Here is a 19,186-nt window from a genome sequence, read left to right on the forward strand (position 1 = left end):
ACATACACATATGACACATACAACATGACACATACAACATGACACATGCATAACACAAAAATGATTTACACATGTGACACACACAACATGACACTCGTGTGAATCTCTCATGAAATGACACACACGTGACACACAACATGACACAGATGTAACATACAACATGATTTACACATGTGACACACACAACATGAAACACACATGTGAATCACACTGAAATGACACACAGATGTGACACACACAACAAGATACACACATGTGACACACAACATTACACACACATAAATAAAATCATATAAAGAGAAATTTCCCTGTAACCTGCCCAGCAATGTTTGAATCTGAGTCTCCTTACTTTCTTACCATTTACTCTGTGTGTTGAAACGTGAGCTAAATTCCTCACCCTACTGTTTTTTCTATGGTGTTGTTTCCCCGACGTGTGGAGACCTCACGCTGGCCATCTTGTTGTGTCCACTTTGTTCTTATTTTTTACCTCACTCTTGTTTTCACAAAGGAGACATTTTCTGGGCATAGGGCACTCATTTCAAAAGTAACTTTCTTTGACTGCAGAGGATGGGCAGTTCTCAAGTCCGTTACCCAGGAGTCCCCACCACCAGAAGAGTCGAAGTGTCTAGGAGCTAAAACACATAAACATCGGGAAACCTTTATTTCCTTCTATCTTTTAACTTGAGGATGATTTTTTTTTACTTGCTTAATTGGTTCTGCATGAGAGCCTCTTGCTGTCTGTCTTTGGTTTGCTGTCAGTTTGAGATTTTAAGTTTGGGTGGTGAATTAAGAGGAAACAATTAAATATGAAAGGTGAAAAATTATAACCACGAGAGACAGCTGGAGTTTATACGATGTGACAATTTGCTTTCCCTGGTACAAATTTGCTCTGTCCCTGTAGGGAATGAAGTAAATTTGAGGCTGTGACAGCGACGTTCTATTTCGTAGAGTTTTTATTCTTGGGTTGTAATTATTTTGTGCATTGTAGAAACGAACACTTTACATGGTTCGTCTTCTGGCTTAGCTCTAAAGTCATCTTTAGGGCTTTGCTCCTTGTCCATTCGGCTCTCAACGTGCTATTTGCAGGCTATCTCTCAGGTCCTTTGGATGTGATTAATTGAGTTTTTCCACTTCACTATTAATTAGAGTGATATCCAAATATTTTGAACAATCTTCATATGAAATGTGACCTCACTGGGTCTCCAGATTAACTTCCATTATTGTAATCCTGTTTTTCTCATTTTTAATTTGCTTCTAATTTATTCTCTCCTACAAAGCTTCCCCTTTTCCATTTGGTCACTGTGGGTAATGGTGTCCACTTGTAAATGAGCCTTTATTAGCTTCCAGCTTTGCCAATTTTGGGCTTCATTTCTTTTTGTGCTGCTGTGTGTAGCTGATTGCAGTCTTTGGCCATTTACTAACAGTCATCTCTGTTCCCTAAATTGGGTGAAAAAGCAGCAGAGACAGACCCAGGAACCAGGGGACAATGGAGCCCGAGTTCCCATTAGAGTGAAGTAGTTGAAGGTCCCAGGCTTGTTTGCATTGTTACCATGGAGTTTCTTCTTTCAGACTACGAAGAAGATTTCGAAATAGATGAGTTAAAACAAGATGAGAAGGAGGACGGAGAGGACCAGGATGATGACCAGATGAGTAGAGGAACCAAGTCACCCACCGAAGGTGAAAAAGATAATCTAAACCCCGAAAAGGAGCTTGAAACCTCTTCAGAGAAGGCACTAGATGCCCGTGACAGTGAGAACTTCGAGGATACTGGATGCTCAGACAGCGAAGAGGATGACAGACAAGGCAGGTTGCAGAGTGTGCCACAGTGTGATAGGAACTCACCTTTCCTTAATAAGACAGAGATGTGTGACCTAACCCAGGAGCCCCAGCCAGCTGCCCCTCGGTGCATTTCTGAATTGCAGAGATGTTTCTTAGTTGGTTTGTTTTTCTTAGTTTGGGGAACTTTGGCAAGAAGTCAGATTAGGCTTGTGCTGGACTTGTGTTCTGTCTAGTTAAAAAGTTACTCCATTCTTTTATCTCAAAATATTTCAGTACACACACACACACACACACAACACACACACACCCGCACCCTCCCACCCACACAGGCACAGGCACACGCACATGCACACGCACACGCACACACATGCGCGCACACACATGCCCACATATAACATAGCTGCTGTAAGGGCTTGGGTGGTATTCCAGAAAGATACTGAGGCAGGTTTTGGGTAACAGATTTATTGGAAGAGTTACTAAAGCCACCGAGAAACAGTCTGCAGAGTGGGAAGGGTTCTGAGTGTGGGTCCCCTCACAGTTCCCAGAGGTCCTGTGTAATATGATTGATGGGTAACCAGACTGACCCTGATTCCCGGCTCAGGCAGCAGGAGGAAGGACAACTTTTCAGCCCATTAGTGTGTACTGGATGTGCTGCCTGTGCTGATTTCTCTGGCTACCCTGAAGTCCCTGTGGGACATTGTGACTGGCAGGCTGTATCAGTAGGGTGCCTGTCATTTCCTTGTGACAGTAAGAATGGCAGTGTCAGCTCTGAGGGTGGAGAAAGAGGCTCCTGCACTTGAGCCCCTAACCCAAGGCCAGCAGCTTCTGTTTGCTAAATGGGTTCTAATCGCTGTGGGCTACTTATCTCTGTTCATTTCTTGAACAGAGGATGTAGACCTACTAAGTTCATAGAAGGGTCTGTGGCTTCTTTAGAAATCTCTCAGCTTAAAACAACTGTAAGTGTTCAAAGGAAACATACATCTCGTTTCAGGTAGGAAAAGACTCTTAAAAAGACTGTAATTTCCTTATGTCTGTCTGTCCAGTGAAACGTTTTCTATTTTGTTAGATACAAATATTTGGTTTATGATTTGTGGCTTTTGGCTGAAGATTTCTCTCCGTACCTCTTGCCTTCTATCAATAATAATAATGATTCTTACGTACTTAAGTCTGCATGGCTCCGAAATTTGTAACTTGAGAATTAGGTCAAATTTGGCAACTTTTTAAGTTGCCGACTTTTACAAAAAATTCCTTTTATTCCAAATTATTTTCTATATAAAATTAGCTAGTTTTGAATCTAGGAATTATTAAGATGGTTTAAACAGAATTAAGTAATCAATTTGGTTCTGGGTAAATATTTAGCTTATAATTCTACTTTCTTCAAACTACAATTTAAGAAAACTTGTTCTAATGTTTAATGTACATGTATTTAAGGTGAACCCAGCAGATTCTATGGGGAGTAAAAGAGAAAATGGTTTTGTTTCAAAGCCAAAATGGGTCCACGAGTATGTGAACAACGTATTTCATACTAAACTCTTCAATGGCTAGGTGGGGAGTAAATGAAATATAACTTTAAAAATCAGAATGAAGTTAACTCAGTATATAACAAGATCAGCATTCATAGTTATCACAATGTCAAACATTATAGTATTTTAATGTATTGAAATGTTCTATAACTTGCTATCCACACGTTATATTTCTTACACTAAATACATGTAACAGGTGAGGTCTCTTCTCAGTTTGAACACACCTACTAGAGTCTACATTACAGTTTGTTATGACACAAAACTAAATGATTCAGTAGAAAAAAGAGGTGTCACCTTATAGAAAAGGATTTGCCTCAGTCGGTATTTTTAAAGAAATTGTCCATGGACAATTTATTGATAAACTGATTTAAAAATGTGTTTGGATATAAATATAAGTGGCTGGGAACACGAGTGGCCTGGGTGTCTGTGCCTGCTGTAAGAGTGGGAGATTGTGAAGCTGCTGACAACATGGAGATTCCGTGAGGTCTTTGGCTATCCATTTGTCTGAGTTTTGTGCTTTCTGGAGGTCACATCAACCTTCCTAATACTATATATATTATATTTTTTTCACAAGGAGAAGGATACAGGAAGTGCTTGTCTTTTCCACACAGGGAAAGCTTTGAGCCTTTGCACCATGATTACTGAGTAACTGAGGGATGGGAAACTTTGATGCCAACTGCTGCCTGCCTGTCATTGACTGGAAAGTCATCCCACCGAGGCAGTGCCATAGCTTGTGAGCTGACTCCTGTTTATTAGGACTCTTTGTTGTGTTGATCCCCACACTAAATATGCTGCGTGAATTCCCTCATTTACCTCAAACAACCTTAAAAGCAATTACATTCTCCTTTATCTACATTTCACAATACATAAGCTTGCAAATAGTGAAATTAAATAATCCCAAAGCCGGTACATAGCCAGAAAGAACTGCAGTTCAGTTCCAATTATAAGCAAACCTCAAGACCTGTACTTTGTAGAAAACATACATTTTCAAAATCCAAAAATAGCCATGTACCTAAAACTCAGACAACCTTTCAACCCAATGAAAAGAATTTTTCTTTTGGGGGCCTCTATAGCTCAGAGGTGTTTTGAAATTGTGCTACCTCTACCTCTGTTTTCTTGTTTAGCCTGTTTTGTTTCTACAAAAGAGAGATGAAAAACGACCAGTTTCTAAATTTTACTAGGTTGACCTTCGTCTCCATGTATAAAGGTTCCTCTTCATTCCTAAGCCGTGTAAGGTCTCCTCGTAGTGATTCTGCTCACTGCGGTGCCCAAGCTAAGCCTGTAAACCCTGTCAGTAGGTCGGTTTTCAGACATTCCCTTGTATTAAGTTTTCTTCATCAAATTAGCCAAACTAATAGCAAACAAAACTGTGCTAAGGAAGCCAAGATGGGGTGTCCTTTTGCTTTTTCCTCACAGAGGTTTTGCTGTAAAATGACTTCCAAAGTACTTTGAGTACTCTTGTGATTGCTGATTAATGTTCACGACATGTGGTTCTTAGAATATTAATTGAAAAAGTTGTGTAGAATTCCTGTTACTACATAGAGGCAAGATATGCAATGTTTTAGGCATGGTCATAGTCTCAGTCATTTCACAAATGCGGAAAACTTAAGAGGTAGAATTGAGCTTATAAGCTATTAGCTCTTCTCATTTTAACAAGGAATTACCCAAGTATCCTTTCAAAAGCTTATTTGCATCCAGGGTGTGCACGCACATTGCTATCTTGACAGTGCTCCGAAATATAATCTCACTGCTTGCCAGTTCCCGGAGGGGGGGGGTCTCCTGCCTTCTGACCCTTTATTTTAATCACATTCTTTTGTGATGCTCAACACTATGCCTGTTAGTATGGGAAGTGTTAAGAGTTAGCGATTTTATCCAGTTTAGTACATAGCATTTACTAAAAATGATAGCATCATGGTGGATTTCATGGGAAATACAGCATTTCACCTACACACGTGCGAGAAGCATAGCTTGGGCGTCGAATCCCAGACACCCGTCCATCCCTTTTATTGACATGATTAAGAAGCTTGCTGTTCGTATTTGGATGTGTTTCATTTGATCCTGCCTGCACCTGTTCCCAGGGGCAAACAATTGCCCAGACTGTCACTCTCATGGCAAGTCAGCCCTGTTTAAACTGCCAGCTAACAATTGCACTCATGCACTTTGATGAACACGGTTTTGGGGCCCATGAGAGACGAAGAATAGAGGATGAAGAGAGGACCCTGCTCCAAGAATGATGTGTGCAGCTTCCTGCCATTTAAAAGGAGTGACATCTCTCCTCTCCACATTTGTGTTTGCAACCCTGGACACTAATTTACTAGCAGAAGATGTACTGTCAAAGATGGACGCTGTAGTTCTGATGGGAAAATGCTGTGTGACTAGGAATACACTTTTCACAGGCTTTGGGTAGTAATGCCTGTGAAGAGGTAAAGGCTAAGTAATTCCTCATGAGAGAGAAGGGAGAGACATCCAAGAGAGGCTAGGGATCAAGAGGCAGACAGTGTTGGTCCTCAGACCACTGAAAAAGCCAGACTGGAAGCATCTTTGTCTTCCAAGAAAGCGTCCATTTGTGTATTTTTCAATCTGATGAAGTGGATGTCTTGGACTTGAAAAGTCTCAGCGTCACAAAAAAATCAGTTTACTTGGCATCAAGAGTTCTTCTAGCTTTGGGTTTTCTTACTTGGATATGTTTTTTGAGGGTTTCATACATTCACACTGTGTCTCGATCATATTGGTTTGGCTATGTAGGAACTTGAAGAAAAGCACATGTCCAGGTCCCCTTCAGTCTTGACCTTGTATTTGGCATGTTGTCGTGTACTGAGCTTGCAGTGTATCATGCTCACAACTGGAAGAGCCATAAGGAGATCATCCATGACGTACAGACAGACTTTATGTGTAATTTTTGTGTAGTTATTGACTTGTTTTGTTTTGTTTTGTTTTTATGTGTTTGGGTGTTCGTCTACATGGTGTACCTGACTGGTGCCTGTGGAGACCAGAAATGTCTTTGAATGCCCTGTAACTGGAGCTATAGTCAGTTGTAAACTGCTAAGTGGATGCTGGGAACAAAACTCAAAGCATCCGCAAGAACAGCAAGCGCTTTTATCTGCTTAGCCATCTCTCCCGCCAGTTAGTCATTCCTTAATAACGTGGTTGCTGGAGTAGGAAGTCACAGATTGAAAAGAAAGGTTAAATTCACCATTGATTAGTTTACACAAGATATCATCAAATGAATTTTTTCTCTACAGTTTTGACTTTTTGGAGGCATGATCTCATTATGTTTCTCAGGCCGGGCTGGAACTTGAGACCCTCCTGTCTCAGGCTCCCACATGCTGGGCACAGAAGCATGTGCCACAGTACCTGGCTTTGCCACACTCCTGAACCTATATGGTACAAGTAGAAATGCTCTGACTTAGTACAGTTCCAAAGGAAGGAAGATTGACCAGAGCGGAGGTGTAGGCAGAACCACGTGGTTCTAGTCCCTGTGTTGTATTCACTAGGAAGCTTGGCAAGTTCAATCAGACAGTGTAGAGGTGTCTACACACTCTGGAGCCCTTGCTTCCTGTGGTAGTGGTACTGTCAGCAAATATGTCCTTATAAGTTATACATTTATCTCACTGGTGGGCTGAAGTATTTCAGTGAGTAATAATTACCTTTTGGTGGTCATATGCCCTCTCTTAGGACAAGTGATTGGCTCATATATTGGTTTAATTTGTATTTCTACATTTTGAAGTCTCTATTCATTCTAGAGCAGTGGGTCTCAACATGTAGGTCGCAACACCCATGTGCATATGATATGCTGCATGTAAGATTTTCATATTATGATTCATAACAATAGCAAATATACAGTTATGAAGTAGCAATGAAAATAATTTTATGGGCCGCACCACAACACGAGGTATATTAAAAGGTTGCAGCATTAGGAAGGTTAAGAACCACTGTTCTAGAATGTTCATTGAGTATCAATTACTTGTCTCATTAGGTATTGTCTGTGCAGAGTTCACCTGAGCCCTGATTCCTGGTATGAGCTTTGACAGTTCACAAACTCATGAGTATAAAACAGGAGTCATGGTAGGATATATGTATTCATAAGTCCTGGAGGCATTGAAGAAAATAGGAGTGTCATTCTTAAAGACTTCATTTTGAATTCTTTTTTCCCCATCTTTATTAAATTGGGTATGTCTTATTTACATTTCAAATGTTATTCCCTTTCTCGGTTTGTCAACATCCCCCTAACCCCTCCCCCTCCTCTTCTATATGGGTGTTTCCCTCCCAATCCTTCCCCCATTGCCGCCCTCCCCCAAGAATCCTGTTCACTGGGGGTCCAGCCTTCATAGGACCAAGGGCTTCCCCTTCCACTGGTGCTCTTACTAGGATATTCATTGCTACCTATGAGTTCAGAGTCCAGGGTCAGTCCATGTATAGTCTTTAGGTAGTGGCTTAGTCCCTGGAAGCTCTGGCTGCTTGGCATTGTTGTACATATGGGGTCTCGAGCCCCTTCAGCTCTTTCAATCCTTTCTCTGAATCCTTCAACGGGGGTCCCATTCTCAGTTCAGTGGTTTGCTGTTGGCATTTGCCTATGTATTTGCCGTATTCTGGCTGTGTCTCTCAGGAGAGATCTACATCTAGTTCCTGTCAGCCTGCACTTCTTTGCTTCATCCATCTTATCTAGTTTGGTGGCTGTATATGTATGGGCCACATGTGAGGCAGGCTCTTCATTTTGAATTCTTAAACTTAGTAATTAGAGAAATGCCATTGGTATTACAGTTGAAAAGATTTGCGGGCTTTAATGGCTTGGGCTCCTTGGGCTTGATATAAAGTTTTCATCGAAATTAAGATATCTTAGATTCTAGCTCAAACAACAACAAGAAGCAGAACAAGGTAAAAACAAAGACTATGAGAACTGGTGGATTTTAAAGCATGCTCCGTACTGGAGAGTGGGGATTGTTGAAAACACAGCGTTGCTCTTGTCACTGCTTTAAGACAGATGGTGCAGGTGCTGATGGTGAGGAGACCGAAGAAGGCAGCGACCCTTTCTGAGAGGCCTCCATGGCACTGCTAGGAAAAAGAACCATCACCCGATGAGTGGTGCAGTTATCCATCTCTTCTGCAAAGGGGAGGCAGTAGATGGTCACCCAAGAGTATGCACTTGATACAGAAGCCAAGGCACAGCCTTCTTCTCTTTGCAGAGTGTTTTCTGGCACATGGGATGCTCTCAGGGTTTATGGGTGGGTGAGCCCATGCAGCCAGTCAATATTGTTAATGACACAGAGAAAGGAGAGATGGGGATTGAATGATCGAATGTCCTGGGGAAAGCAACGATCGTGCTAGGGACCAGAAGCAGTGGGGAACATGCAGTCCGCTTTGGCAAAGCCTCAGGCATGGAGGACACATCCTTTCCTGGACAGGGAGACCAACAGCTGGGTCTTTCACCAACAGGACTGGGGGCGGGGGAGCCTTGTGGGGCTGATGGAGTCAGGCAGGAAGCTGCTGCTTTACTCTAGGCCTGTAATAGCCTTTGAATTCTAATGACAGACATTTTCAAATATGTCCTCGAGACAGCTTTAAATGAACGTTTTATATAACCCATGGTTTTATTTCTAAGAAAGAAAAATACAATTCATGGTGGAAATTCCATTGTGTGGTCCTGAAGCTTCTTCTCTAAGCCCCGTGTTACCCCAGGATCTGTACAGAAATGGGGACAAGGGATGAAAGTGAGTGTAAATTACACCAGGAGATGGAGACATTTGAAAGGGGGACTGAGTGTGCATCAGACATCAGGTTCACTTGCCTCTTTGAAGCCTCTCAGTTCCCCTTCTTTCTCTACTGACCTTACTCAGAATTGAACCACAATGGGTTGCCAGTCTATGAAATAAGATAATATACCTGACAGAAGCTACTAAAGAAAGAAAGAAGGAGTCGTTCTTTATCATCATGTGAACGACTCCCAGAGCCTGGAGTAGGGATGATAGAGATTCAGGAAGTACATGCAGTTCTGGGGTCCCTGAGTCAGCTAAATATCATGTCCCAGCTCGCAGTGCATCAGCAGAGCCATCCATGGGACCACTAATAGGTATGAGTTGTTCCTCTTTAAAATCGTGTGAAGCATTTACAAGACTTGCTGAGTTGTAGACTCAAAGTTTCTGGACTGGCACAAATAAGACAAGAGGTCTGTCCCCTTGAATTCTGGGCTCTTTACAGGGAGATGTCAGGTACAGATGTAGAAGGGAGAGCAGGGAGCCGATGATTCAGAAGAGGGCTCTCCTGGGGAATTGGGATGAAGTGAATGGTGCTTAAAAGAGCCTGCTGTTTAAAGAAACAGCCCCTAGTGAGTCTTCCTGCTAGGAGCCTCACTTGCACCTTGGGAGTGTTGGTATGCCTCCATGACTGTACTTAGAATGAACCTTAGGGAGCTGGCCAGAGGGACAGGGGGAAGACAAAGGGACGGCGGGTGTTTTTATTTAGTTAGTTTTCGTCGGTAGCTACATGTTAACTAGCACAGGCATCTGTGTAGCTGTCCCATAGTGATAGACGAATCAGCAAGCCAAGTGGGAAGTTAGGAAGCCCTGGAGACTCACTTGATGGAGTCTATCCTAATGCTTGGTCCCTAATGAAAACGATGATAAGTTCAGAGCACTTGTTTGAGAAGGCAAAGGCTAACTTTGTGTTTCTCTTGTCTGACACAATGTAATGTAAGTGGGGACTTTTATTTAGCGCCTTTTCCTAACATAGACTCGACATGTGTGTTAAGTCTTGGCAGCTTCCAGAAGCATTGTTGGGTTCAGGTGTAAGGCAGTTTTGACGACTATATGTTTCTAGTACCGATCTGTGGCTCCATCTGGGAGTTCAGCTTGGGCCTCCATTTTTGCTCTGCTATGTCTGCCTCATGGTTTCTGCCCTCCTGTGTTCTTCAAGAATTGCCTTAGGTTACTGGAATTTCTTCACCCTTGGTCCTAAAATGCCCAGTAAAACCAGGGTGTTTATATCCTCGTAGGGTTGCCCGCAGCCAACATCTCACTGGTTTAACGTGTGAAAACCCAGCTCCCTCTTAATTTTATTATATCCTCTTTACTTCTGAAGTTACCATGGTTTTGGTTGAGTTGTTCTTTGGTGGACTATCTCTCATTCTTGCCTGGCTTTCTAATTCCCCTAAGACATTCTTCCAGAGTGTGTACTCCATGCCTTCCTCTCAGGCAGCTTCCTTTTAAAATCTCCCTAATAGGGACTCTAAAAATGGGAGTATCTACACGAACACACCTTAAAACCATTAACATGTACCTGCTTTGTAAGAGCAGAGATAGTAGCCAGATACCAGAGCATTCTAGGATGGTAGGTTTTACAGCCGATAAAGTAACTGAAAATTACTGATGTGGCTAACTGGGAGAAGAAGGAAATATGTGTTCTTATAAAGAACAAACCATTATTCAAGATCTCCAATAATGAAAATATATATAGCCCTTCTAGAGGTTCACAGAGACAAGTCAAACCCGGAGCTGTTTTTCAGTTGAATGTGGTCGGTTAACATCTTTCATGGTTGTTTTTCAGTTGAATGTGGTCGGTTAACATCTTTCATGGTTCCTAAGCTGGGTATGGGGCACACACATGTAATAGCATCACTTGGGAGATAGAAGCTGGGACACTTGGAGAGCGAAGGCAGTGCGGGCTGCATAATGAGACAGCATGCCAAAATAATAAGAAAAAACAAAACAACAATGACCCCATAAATAAAAAGAAACCACAGTAAAAGAAAAAAACCTTGGTGGTTTATAGATCAGTTTTTTCTTTTATTATGATAATAATATAGAATGTAATTGAGAAAGTGAACAGTTTTCCCTAACATTTGTGAAAGGTTTAATATGACTGTTTCCCAATAGAGTTCCATGTCAGCTGACAAATTAAGGATATAACAAAAAGGTTATCTTTTTTTTTTTCATTTTTTGTAGACTTGAAAACCACGTCATCAATCTCATCTAGAAGTCACCCCTACTCTAGTGAGAGTGAAGATGAGTCTACGGAGGTGGGTGGGGAAGCTGACTCCGTAAACAGCGAAGGCGAAAGTTCCAAAAGTTCCTCTTCTCAGGATCTGCGGGAAAACAGTGATCCAGGGAAATTACACTTTCCAGCCGAGGAGTACTTGGGAACTGAGATCGAAGAGCAAGAAATCACAAAACTGGATGGGGATAATGGCCCTTGGTTGACGGAGCTCAGCGGTACACATGTTACCGAGGAGAAACCAACTAAGGGAAGCCAGGCTTTATTGGAGAGTGAACCCAAGGAGTCCAGGCAGGTTGCTTCTTCAGAGGTGAGGGCTAAGAGTGAGCTCCTGAAGGAAGCAGGCCTCCCTTGGGTAGAAGAGGGTAAGTACAGCCCATGAAGTGACATGCCGCTGTACCTGTGCATGGAAGCTAATTTGGTCATTGCTACTGCCAGAGCTGGGCAATCGGCTGGATGATTCTGGAAGGATTCTATATTTCCCTTTCTTCTTGTCACAGAATTACACATGTATTTTCAGCTTGCAGTTTTCCTTCTATTGCATTTTAAAAAATCGCTTCATCATTCTTTAATAGCCTGTTTCCTATTTTCTGTAAATTCCTTCCTATGGTAATTCTATCTCAAGAATCAAATAAAACACAATACATGTGTGAAGTCAAAGACATGTCTGGCTCTTTAGAGATGGACGCTAACATCGCTCTTTGTTCTGAGTCACGCACACACTTGTATGTGCGCAGTTCATGTTGCTTAGCATGTCTTATGCATGGTTGTACATTAGATCATCTCACAAGCATCGCCATCTCTGCTCTCCAGGGGAAGCCGCTATTTCTTAAGAGGGTTACATTGCCGAACACTGTACAGCCAAGAGCATTCCACACCGGGTCAGGCGGGGTGGCTCCAGAGTTTCTAGAGACTTCTATTGTCTCCCTGTTGCTGTAACTTAGATTCGATAGAAAGATGAAAAATTCTCTAAGATGTTTCAATCTTTGCTCTCAAAAATTCTCTAACTCTGAGCTCTTTAACCATTCCTCAGGTTCCGGGGTGTGTGGGCAGGTTCTGTTTGAAGAGGGACATTTAGAGTGCAGGACAGCATGTCCCCAGGCCCACTGTCCCCAGGTGATCGATCACAGGCTACTGTCACCTCTGAGAAGCAAGCAGGGGACTGAGCTGAGTGTGTGGACAGGTGAACTGTGCCTGCCTGCCAGCTGCTTCTTCAGAGATCCCTGAACTCTCATACCAGGGCTCCAGGCCCCGCCCCCTGACAATGCAGCAGCCATTCATCTGGGTTCCAAGATAAATTTGTTTCACATTTTAATATTATAAAGTCTAGCTATGTTTTAAAAACGTTGAGTCCAATTAATTGCTATTTTTTTTTTATTTTTAGATCTTTGAAAGTAGGCATAGAATGAATGTACTGAGAGGTTACCCTCCTGTTGGCCTGTTAACATAACCTTGTAGTATACCATGGTAACGTAGTCCAAACAAATGTGTAAGGGAAACTCCTAGCAGAACATGTAAAGAAGGGAAGACAACAGGCTAAGGTTATTAACTACATATAAAATCAGAGAGAGAAGGGAGCGGGAAGTGATGAAGTTAGCGTATAGTCTCAAAATCCTTTAGAAACGGAAAGCAAGGCTTCATGAGGACTGTGCCAAGGCTGCATTCCCGTTTAAAGCTGGGGACACAACACAAGGTGCTCCAGATCTGTGATCTGCCCAGGGACATGACCTGCAAGTAAGCCCTCAAAAGGAGGTAGTATAAGCCAAAAATGGACTCTACACTTTTCAGTGGTGCAAAAGACTGGAGGAATTTATTTATTTTTTTAGGCCATTACTGAGAGTGGCTATCAATCGTGGCCCTCAAATTACACTACAAAGAGTACTGACATTTCAAAAGGATTTGCCTTATGCAAATTTAAATTCCTATTAAAGTATCCTCGAAACACTTTGATAAAAATAATTCAAATCTTTGATCTTGGATTTAGTCATTACATTCTGGTATAGTAAAACAGATCTAGGGAATTTAGCGAGTTACTAACGAAGAAGACTGACACATGGGTGGAGGACATGGCTTAGTGGTACAAAGCTTGCCGGGCACCTGGCCCTGGATTTGAGCTCCGGCACTGGATAAACACACAGATGCAACACTGATTTTTGTCATTATTTTAATTTCGGAAAAACTGGGTATTTTTCTTTTTAAAATGATCATGCAAAGTGTTATAATTCATTATGATATTTGCATATGCAATTTGTGCTTATTGACAGTTATTCTCCCCGATCCTTGATTTTTTTTCCCTTCTTTTCTGCCGAAGCCTAGTACCCCCTCCACACTTTGATGGCGCACATGTTCTGTCACCAGCTTGATCAAAACTCCCTTTTCCTTGGGGTTTTATGAACTGTGTCTATGCTCACCCTTGTGTACACTCCTAAGGTTATTGCTTTGGTACAATCCAAAACCAAGTATACATGGGCCGTCTTTAGGAGTTCTTGCAGTGATCATCACAAATATTTAGAAAAGTGAGTGTCTGGGATCAAGGGTGACGGTTTGAGGGAAGCCCACTGTAGCTTCATTGGAGATGAAGAATCTTACCACTCAGCAGATTTGCACTCTCAGGGAATCCAGAACCACCCTAAGCATATGTGTGGCCCACAGTACAGATGCCTATTGTAAATACCAGCAGGGTTGTAGAGGCTCTATTTCTAAAGGCGAGCAGAAGTCCGTCTCATGCTTAGAGATTCGTAACATGCGTAAAATGTACACTTTATGTCAAATTATTATGTATATAAACAACATCCATGTGTATAGGTGTGCATACATATCTTTCATGTCGCTGATGTGTGTAGATACATACATACACATATGTGTAAATAACACATCTTTCAACATTATACATATTTTAGATATCAGTTCAACGTATAGGAACATAATACATTTAAATAAGCATTGTGTCTAGCTTTAATATTTCGGCCATAATAATAGACTGTTATAGTAAAGTCTAACAGACTTAAGACCTGAGATAACATGCTTACTATGCAGTGCTTTTGTTTCCATCAAAGCAGGCTTTCTTTTTAATTCATGTACACGGGCTGCCTCTCCCTAAGATGGGGTTTGAGAGGTCAGCACCAATGTGAGGAGGACAAGGCTCACGGGTAGAGGGCTTTCAATTGGAGGACTTGGTGGGCGAAGTAGACGGGGTCATGGGAGCAGAACATAAGCATAATGACTTAATCTCCCCCGAACAAAGACGTAATTGCAAGGTGGGCATTGAAACGCAGGTATAGCAACCCCCTGGAAACAAAGGTAGAGCTGCAAGATGGTTATAAGCAACTTTTTTTTTTCATAATTTATTTCTATTCACTTCACATACCAACTACAGCCCCCTCCTTCCTGTCCTCCCAGTCCCGCCCTTACAAATCCCTCCCCCCATTACTCCCACCCCTTCTCAGAGTCCCAGCAGGGCTAAGCACCTCCTCCCACTGAGGCTCAATCAAGCAGTCCAGGTAGGGGCAAAGGATACAATGGCAGGCAACAGATCAGAGACAGCTCAATTATTGGGGGGATCCACATGAATACCAAGCTGGGCATCTGCTACAAATGTGGGGGAGCCTAGGTCTAGCCTGCACTATGCAATGCCACTTAAGATGAAAATCAGAGCCCTGTACAGTTCAAATGAACGTAAGGACGGCTTGCATCGCTTCTGGACACTTGAGGAGAATTTGATTTCTTCCTTCCTCCAGTTTCCCATCTAACTTCGGTCAATTTCTTACCAGATTCATTTCAATTCCTGCTGTCCAGTCTCTGTCCTCCCTCAGACTTTTCCTCCCTTAGTCATGCCGCCTCTCTCTCCTGCCCCTCTTGCCTTGTCTCTTAAGTGCCCATGGTGCACACACAGACTCTCATATCAAGGCTCTTCACCACTTGGGCAGTGCCAACTGCTACTCGTAGATTTGGAGGATAAGGACATGGCTTTTAAAGAAGAGAATACTATTCAATGTTCTAAACATTTCAAACAAATTAAGAATGCACAGGGCACTTGACATGGGCAATAAGCAGCTAAAAGTAGAACTGAGTGAATAACTCATCCTATAAACACCATGTGTCAAAATATGTGACAGAAAGGGCCAAGTAGTTTGAAATATTTGAAGCGTAGGGTTTTAACCTGTATTTGTCTAAGTAGGTGGTTTTTGCAAAGTAGGGTTCTATAAAATGGTTTGTGATATGGTGATGAGTAAAGTAACAGATGTTGGGCATATCAGTAGATTTTATTCCTCATGTTTTAGAAACGATGTGTTTATTATTTTCTCAATATATGAGTAAATATTTTTTACTTGATATCTCTAATTTCACGAATGTTTTGCAATCTTTTTATTAGTATAAGCTTGTCACTAGGTGGCAAGGGATAAGGTTTTATCTTTGTTAAGCTTTAAAGCATGAGTTGAATTTTAATGTTTATTCTTCATTAATATCTGCATAATATGCACATGGAATAACAACTATGAATTAGAGAAAGAAAGTTTAGTTTTTTCATGCATTTGTTAAATGTAAAATTTACTTTCAATGTTTGGTCAGTTTTTAAATTCTCAAACGGACATTTTAGAGTTAATTGTCATATTTTATAAATGTAGAAAGTTCTTATAAATGCATTATCTGCCTTATGTTTCAGTGTGTCACCACCATCACTCCTGGGTGATCAGCATCCTTTATCTCCATGTATGCCAGTCCTGGGCTTTCTCAGAAGCTAGCCACTTCCCTACTGTCGAATGCTTACATCTTTCCATTCCATTATGATAGATTTTAAATAGTCACTACGATTAGCATTACATTAGTCTTTGATTACCCAATTTATTTCAAATTCACAATTGTATCCTTAGGCTAGGATATATGAAGTATAATTCCTGGATGAAAAGCTGCAGATTTTTCATGGGTCTTGATAATCTTATTTCTCAAAAACAATTGGCTCAAAGTTTCACTATTGTAGGGAGGGGGGCAGGGTGAGAGTAAAAGCTTATCCTGTCTGGCTTCCTGTCTTTCTCATGTGTGTAGCTGTGGCTAACAAAACATTTGTGGTTCAACATAAAGTAAGGGAAAAGTAGTTTTCCATTAGCTACAATATAAAAGGTTTATAGAAGTAACTTCTGGGCTGTGTGTGTGTGTGTGTGTGTGTGTGTGTGTGTGTGTGTGTGTGTTGCTGGGATCTTGAGTTGGTGCACCATCAATGGCCTATATCTATAGCTTCACTTTGTACTTTTATGTGTAAATTAAGAATAACAGAAGTAAAATTATGTGTACAGGATACAGCAGGCCTGAATGGAAAACAAATCCGAGCTGAGGTCTAAGCATAAAGTCTGAACAAATGTGGAAGCATTCAATATCTGTTCCAGTAGATTCCTTCTACCACCATGCACTAGGCATATGCTTTCTGACAAACACTGTTTCTGGTGTGAATATCATGAAGTTCTTGACTGTACAAAGTTTACAATGAAGGAGGAAATATGTTTACCAAATGGAAAGTAAGCATGGTGGGTTATCTGGGGGCACAGACCTTAGGAAGCAGAATGATTATCTGGGGGATGCCTTTTGAGGACGGGCCTCTCTGTAGAGAGTACATTTGAACAGAGTCACAAGGCAGGGCAACGGTCATGGGGAGAGCAGAGGTCATGAAGAAGGGCAAAGGTCATGAGGCAGGGAAGAGGTCATGAGGAGGGAAGAGGTCATGAGAAGGGCAGACAGCAGCAACTCTGTCACCTGCAGGAGATCTGAGGGATGGATACTAGGAGGCTACCTGGGCTGGGGAGGCCTGCTGACACAAGTTTGGAGAGGTGTAATGGATTTGGGTGAAAGGGAGGAGAAAGGGGAATGGGCAGGGGGACAGGGACGCAGAAAAGGAGAGGTCAGAGAGGTAGACTTACAGACCACTGTGCAGCGCCCATTCCGCCATGGGCAATATTTTCACTGGAAATTTTAGAGTGAACCAATGATGACTCTCACTACTGTAAGGCGACAGAATTTGTCTTTGAACAACTGTGGCCTTGAGTTTGTGATTAATTGTGGGTTCCTGGGCTATGCTTTAATGTCAAAGCTAACACCAGAACATCGTCACTGTGAAGGCACGTGATGTTAGTTGTGAGTTTTGTTGTGGTAAGCTTTCGAGATGATAATTATCTACAAAGAATGATTAAGACACAAAAGATACTCTCCAAGGTGACTGTGGGCTGAAAGTGAACTTCACTAAGTCTTAACTCTGTTTCCATGGATTTTGATGGTTTAGGGTTTTTGATAGAACCATTGTCATCATTCTCATCTGCTGTTGAGCACCTCAGCTTTAAGATGGCATCAGTTCATTTTGTTTCTCTAGCAGAGGAGAAGGAAGGGATTGACAGCGTTGGTAGAGCTACAGGGAAATGAGGACATTCTCCTTCACAATGGCAATAAGAGAGTGAGGGTCTGACCAGGGCTGGAGCCTCTGGAGCAGAATGGCCTCCCTGCCAAGAGGCCCGGAGACAGTCTCCTCTTCCTTTCCAGTAGCTCTTGTGTTTGCAAATTAAGATTGATAACTACTTTAGCATAACACATCTAAGATGAGGTTCCTAGCAGGAACTAAGGACACTGACAGGCCACTTCGGCTCCATAGTACTTCCTCCAGGGGAGGTCAGCATATTGACCAGATGGTAACTTCAGCCCTACTTCACTAGGTGAAGAAGAAAAGAAAGGGGAGAGGCTCAGAAGTGGAGAGCAGCCTGGAGATTGAACCAGAAGGCAGATCTCAGTCTGGTGTTACTGACTGAATTAACCACAAGGTGATATACAGTTATGGATATTATGAAGTTAAAGACACAGGCCTTCAGATAGCCAGCAGTGAGGAGGACAGGGAATTGTCAGACACTAAAGACATTGTAATTGACTACATTTGGTTAATAATGTTGGCTTGGGCTTGGGTGGCAAAATGTGCAAAATACTTATTAGCATCCCTGCCATGCAACAGTAGATATTGCTACCAAGTACACAGAAGCACCCGTTAGCACAGGGGAGCACAGCATGCTATGTATACTGTACTTCATTTAATCCTCTGATTCCTTTGATTTCACATCTCTTTTGCCAGATAGGTAAGCCAAAGAAATAGCATGGAATATAGAACTTGAACCTGGACCTGTGTGCCTTGGAGGTCTATGGTAGTAATCAGCATCATAGAGTAGAAATGTATGTAGGCGTGTGTACTGTCAAACTGATAGGAATTCCGTGGCATCCCCTTCTGGCTTCTGTTCGTACTGGGTGAGCACTGAGGTCAAATCATTAAATCTACTAGTGGATGAAATGCTCTGGGTGCGGTCAGCAGGAGTGGGGTTAGCCATCTAAAGGAGCGGTAATGATGGGTGTCATAAAATAGGGAACACACATCTCTAGAAAGCGAAAGGCAACACAGCTGCTTCTCCACTCACGTCATCATTGCATGTGCACTTGACGACTGTCATTGAGTTGGCTGCTGTTGTCTTATCTTAATGGAAGTATTTCTTTGCATGTGTCTCCTCCCTTCATGATTGACTATGGTGTGCTGTGTTTCCCCCCAAAAAGAATCATGGCTTGGGAGCTGTTTGATCTCTACTCAGCTTTAGAATCAAGTCACATTTTAATGCAAATCTGCTTAAATGAAATTGATCCCGCTTGCTTCAACGATGTGAAATGGCAGTGTTCCCATGGCCTCTCTTATGCTTTTTGATATTTTATATGCTCTCTGACCAGTCGGACAGATAACAGGTGAAGCCCAGAAACCTGGTCATGGCCGCTCTACTCCACCTGGACCTAGTCCCACAGATGATGGGGTGACACCCATGAGGAAACCAGAGGTCAACCTGGACAGAGGTAAGGGTCGGCTGTTACCTAGTGAAGACCCTTAGGAATCC

The 19,186-nt window shown here is 42.2% G+C and overlaps 1 protein-coding gene across 4 annotated transcripts in view; it reads left to right on the forward strand.

Annotated features, from left to right (window-relative positions):
* Erich3 (glutamate-rich 3) overlaps window positions 1–19,186 on the forward strand; it is a 102,236-nt gene that overhangs the window by 73,112 nt on the left and 9,938 nt on the right. For all 4 annotated transcript variants that reach the window (XM_017591360.3, XM_017591359.3, XM_039103891.2 and 1 more), the window contains 3 exons: window positions 1,570–1,803; window positions 11,240–11,653; window positions 19,026–19,145. In XM_017591360.3, the coding sequence (XP_017446849.1) occupies window positions 1,570–1,803; window positions 11,240–11,653; window positions 19,026–19,145 (768 nt within the window). The remainder of the gene's footprint in view (window positions 1–1,569; window positions 1,804–11,239; window positions 11,654–19,025; window positions 19,146–19,186) is intronic.

This window comes from Rattus norvegicus, chromosome 2 (genome assembly GCF_036323735.1).
Source record: "Rattus norvegicus strain BN/NHsdMcwi chromosome 2, GRCr8, whole genome shotgun sequence".
Taxonomy (NCBI): Eukaryota; Metazoa; Chordata; class Mammalia; order Rodentia; family Muridae; genus Rattus; species Rattus norvegicus.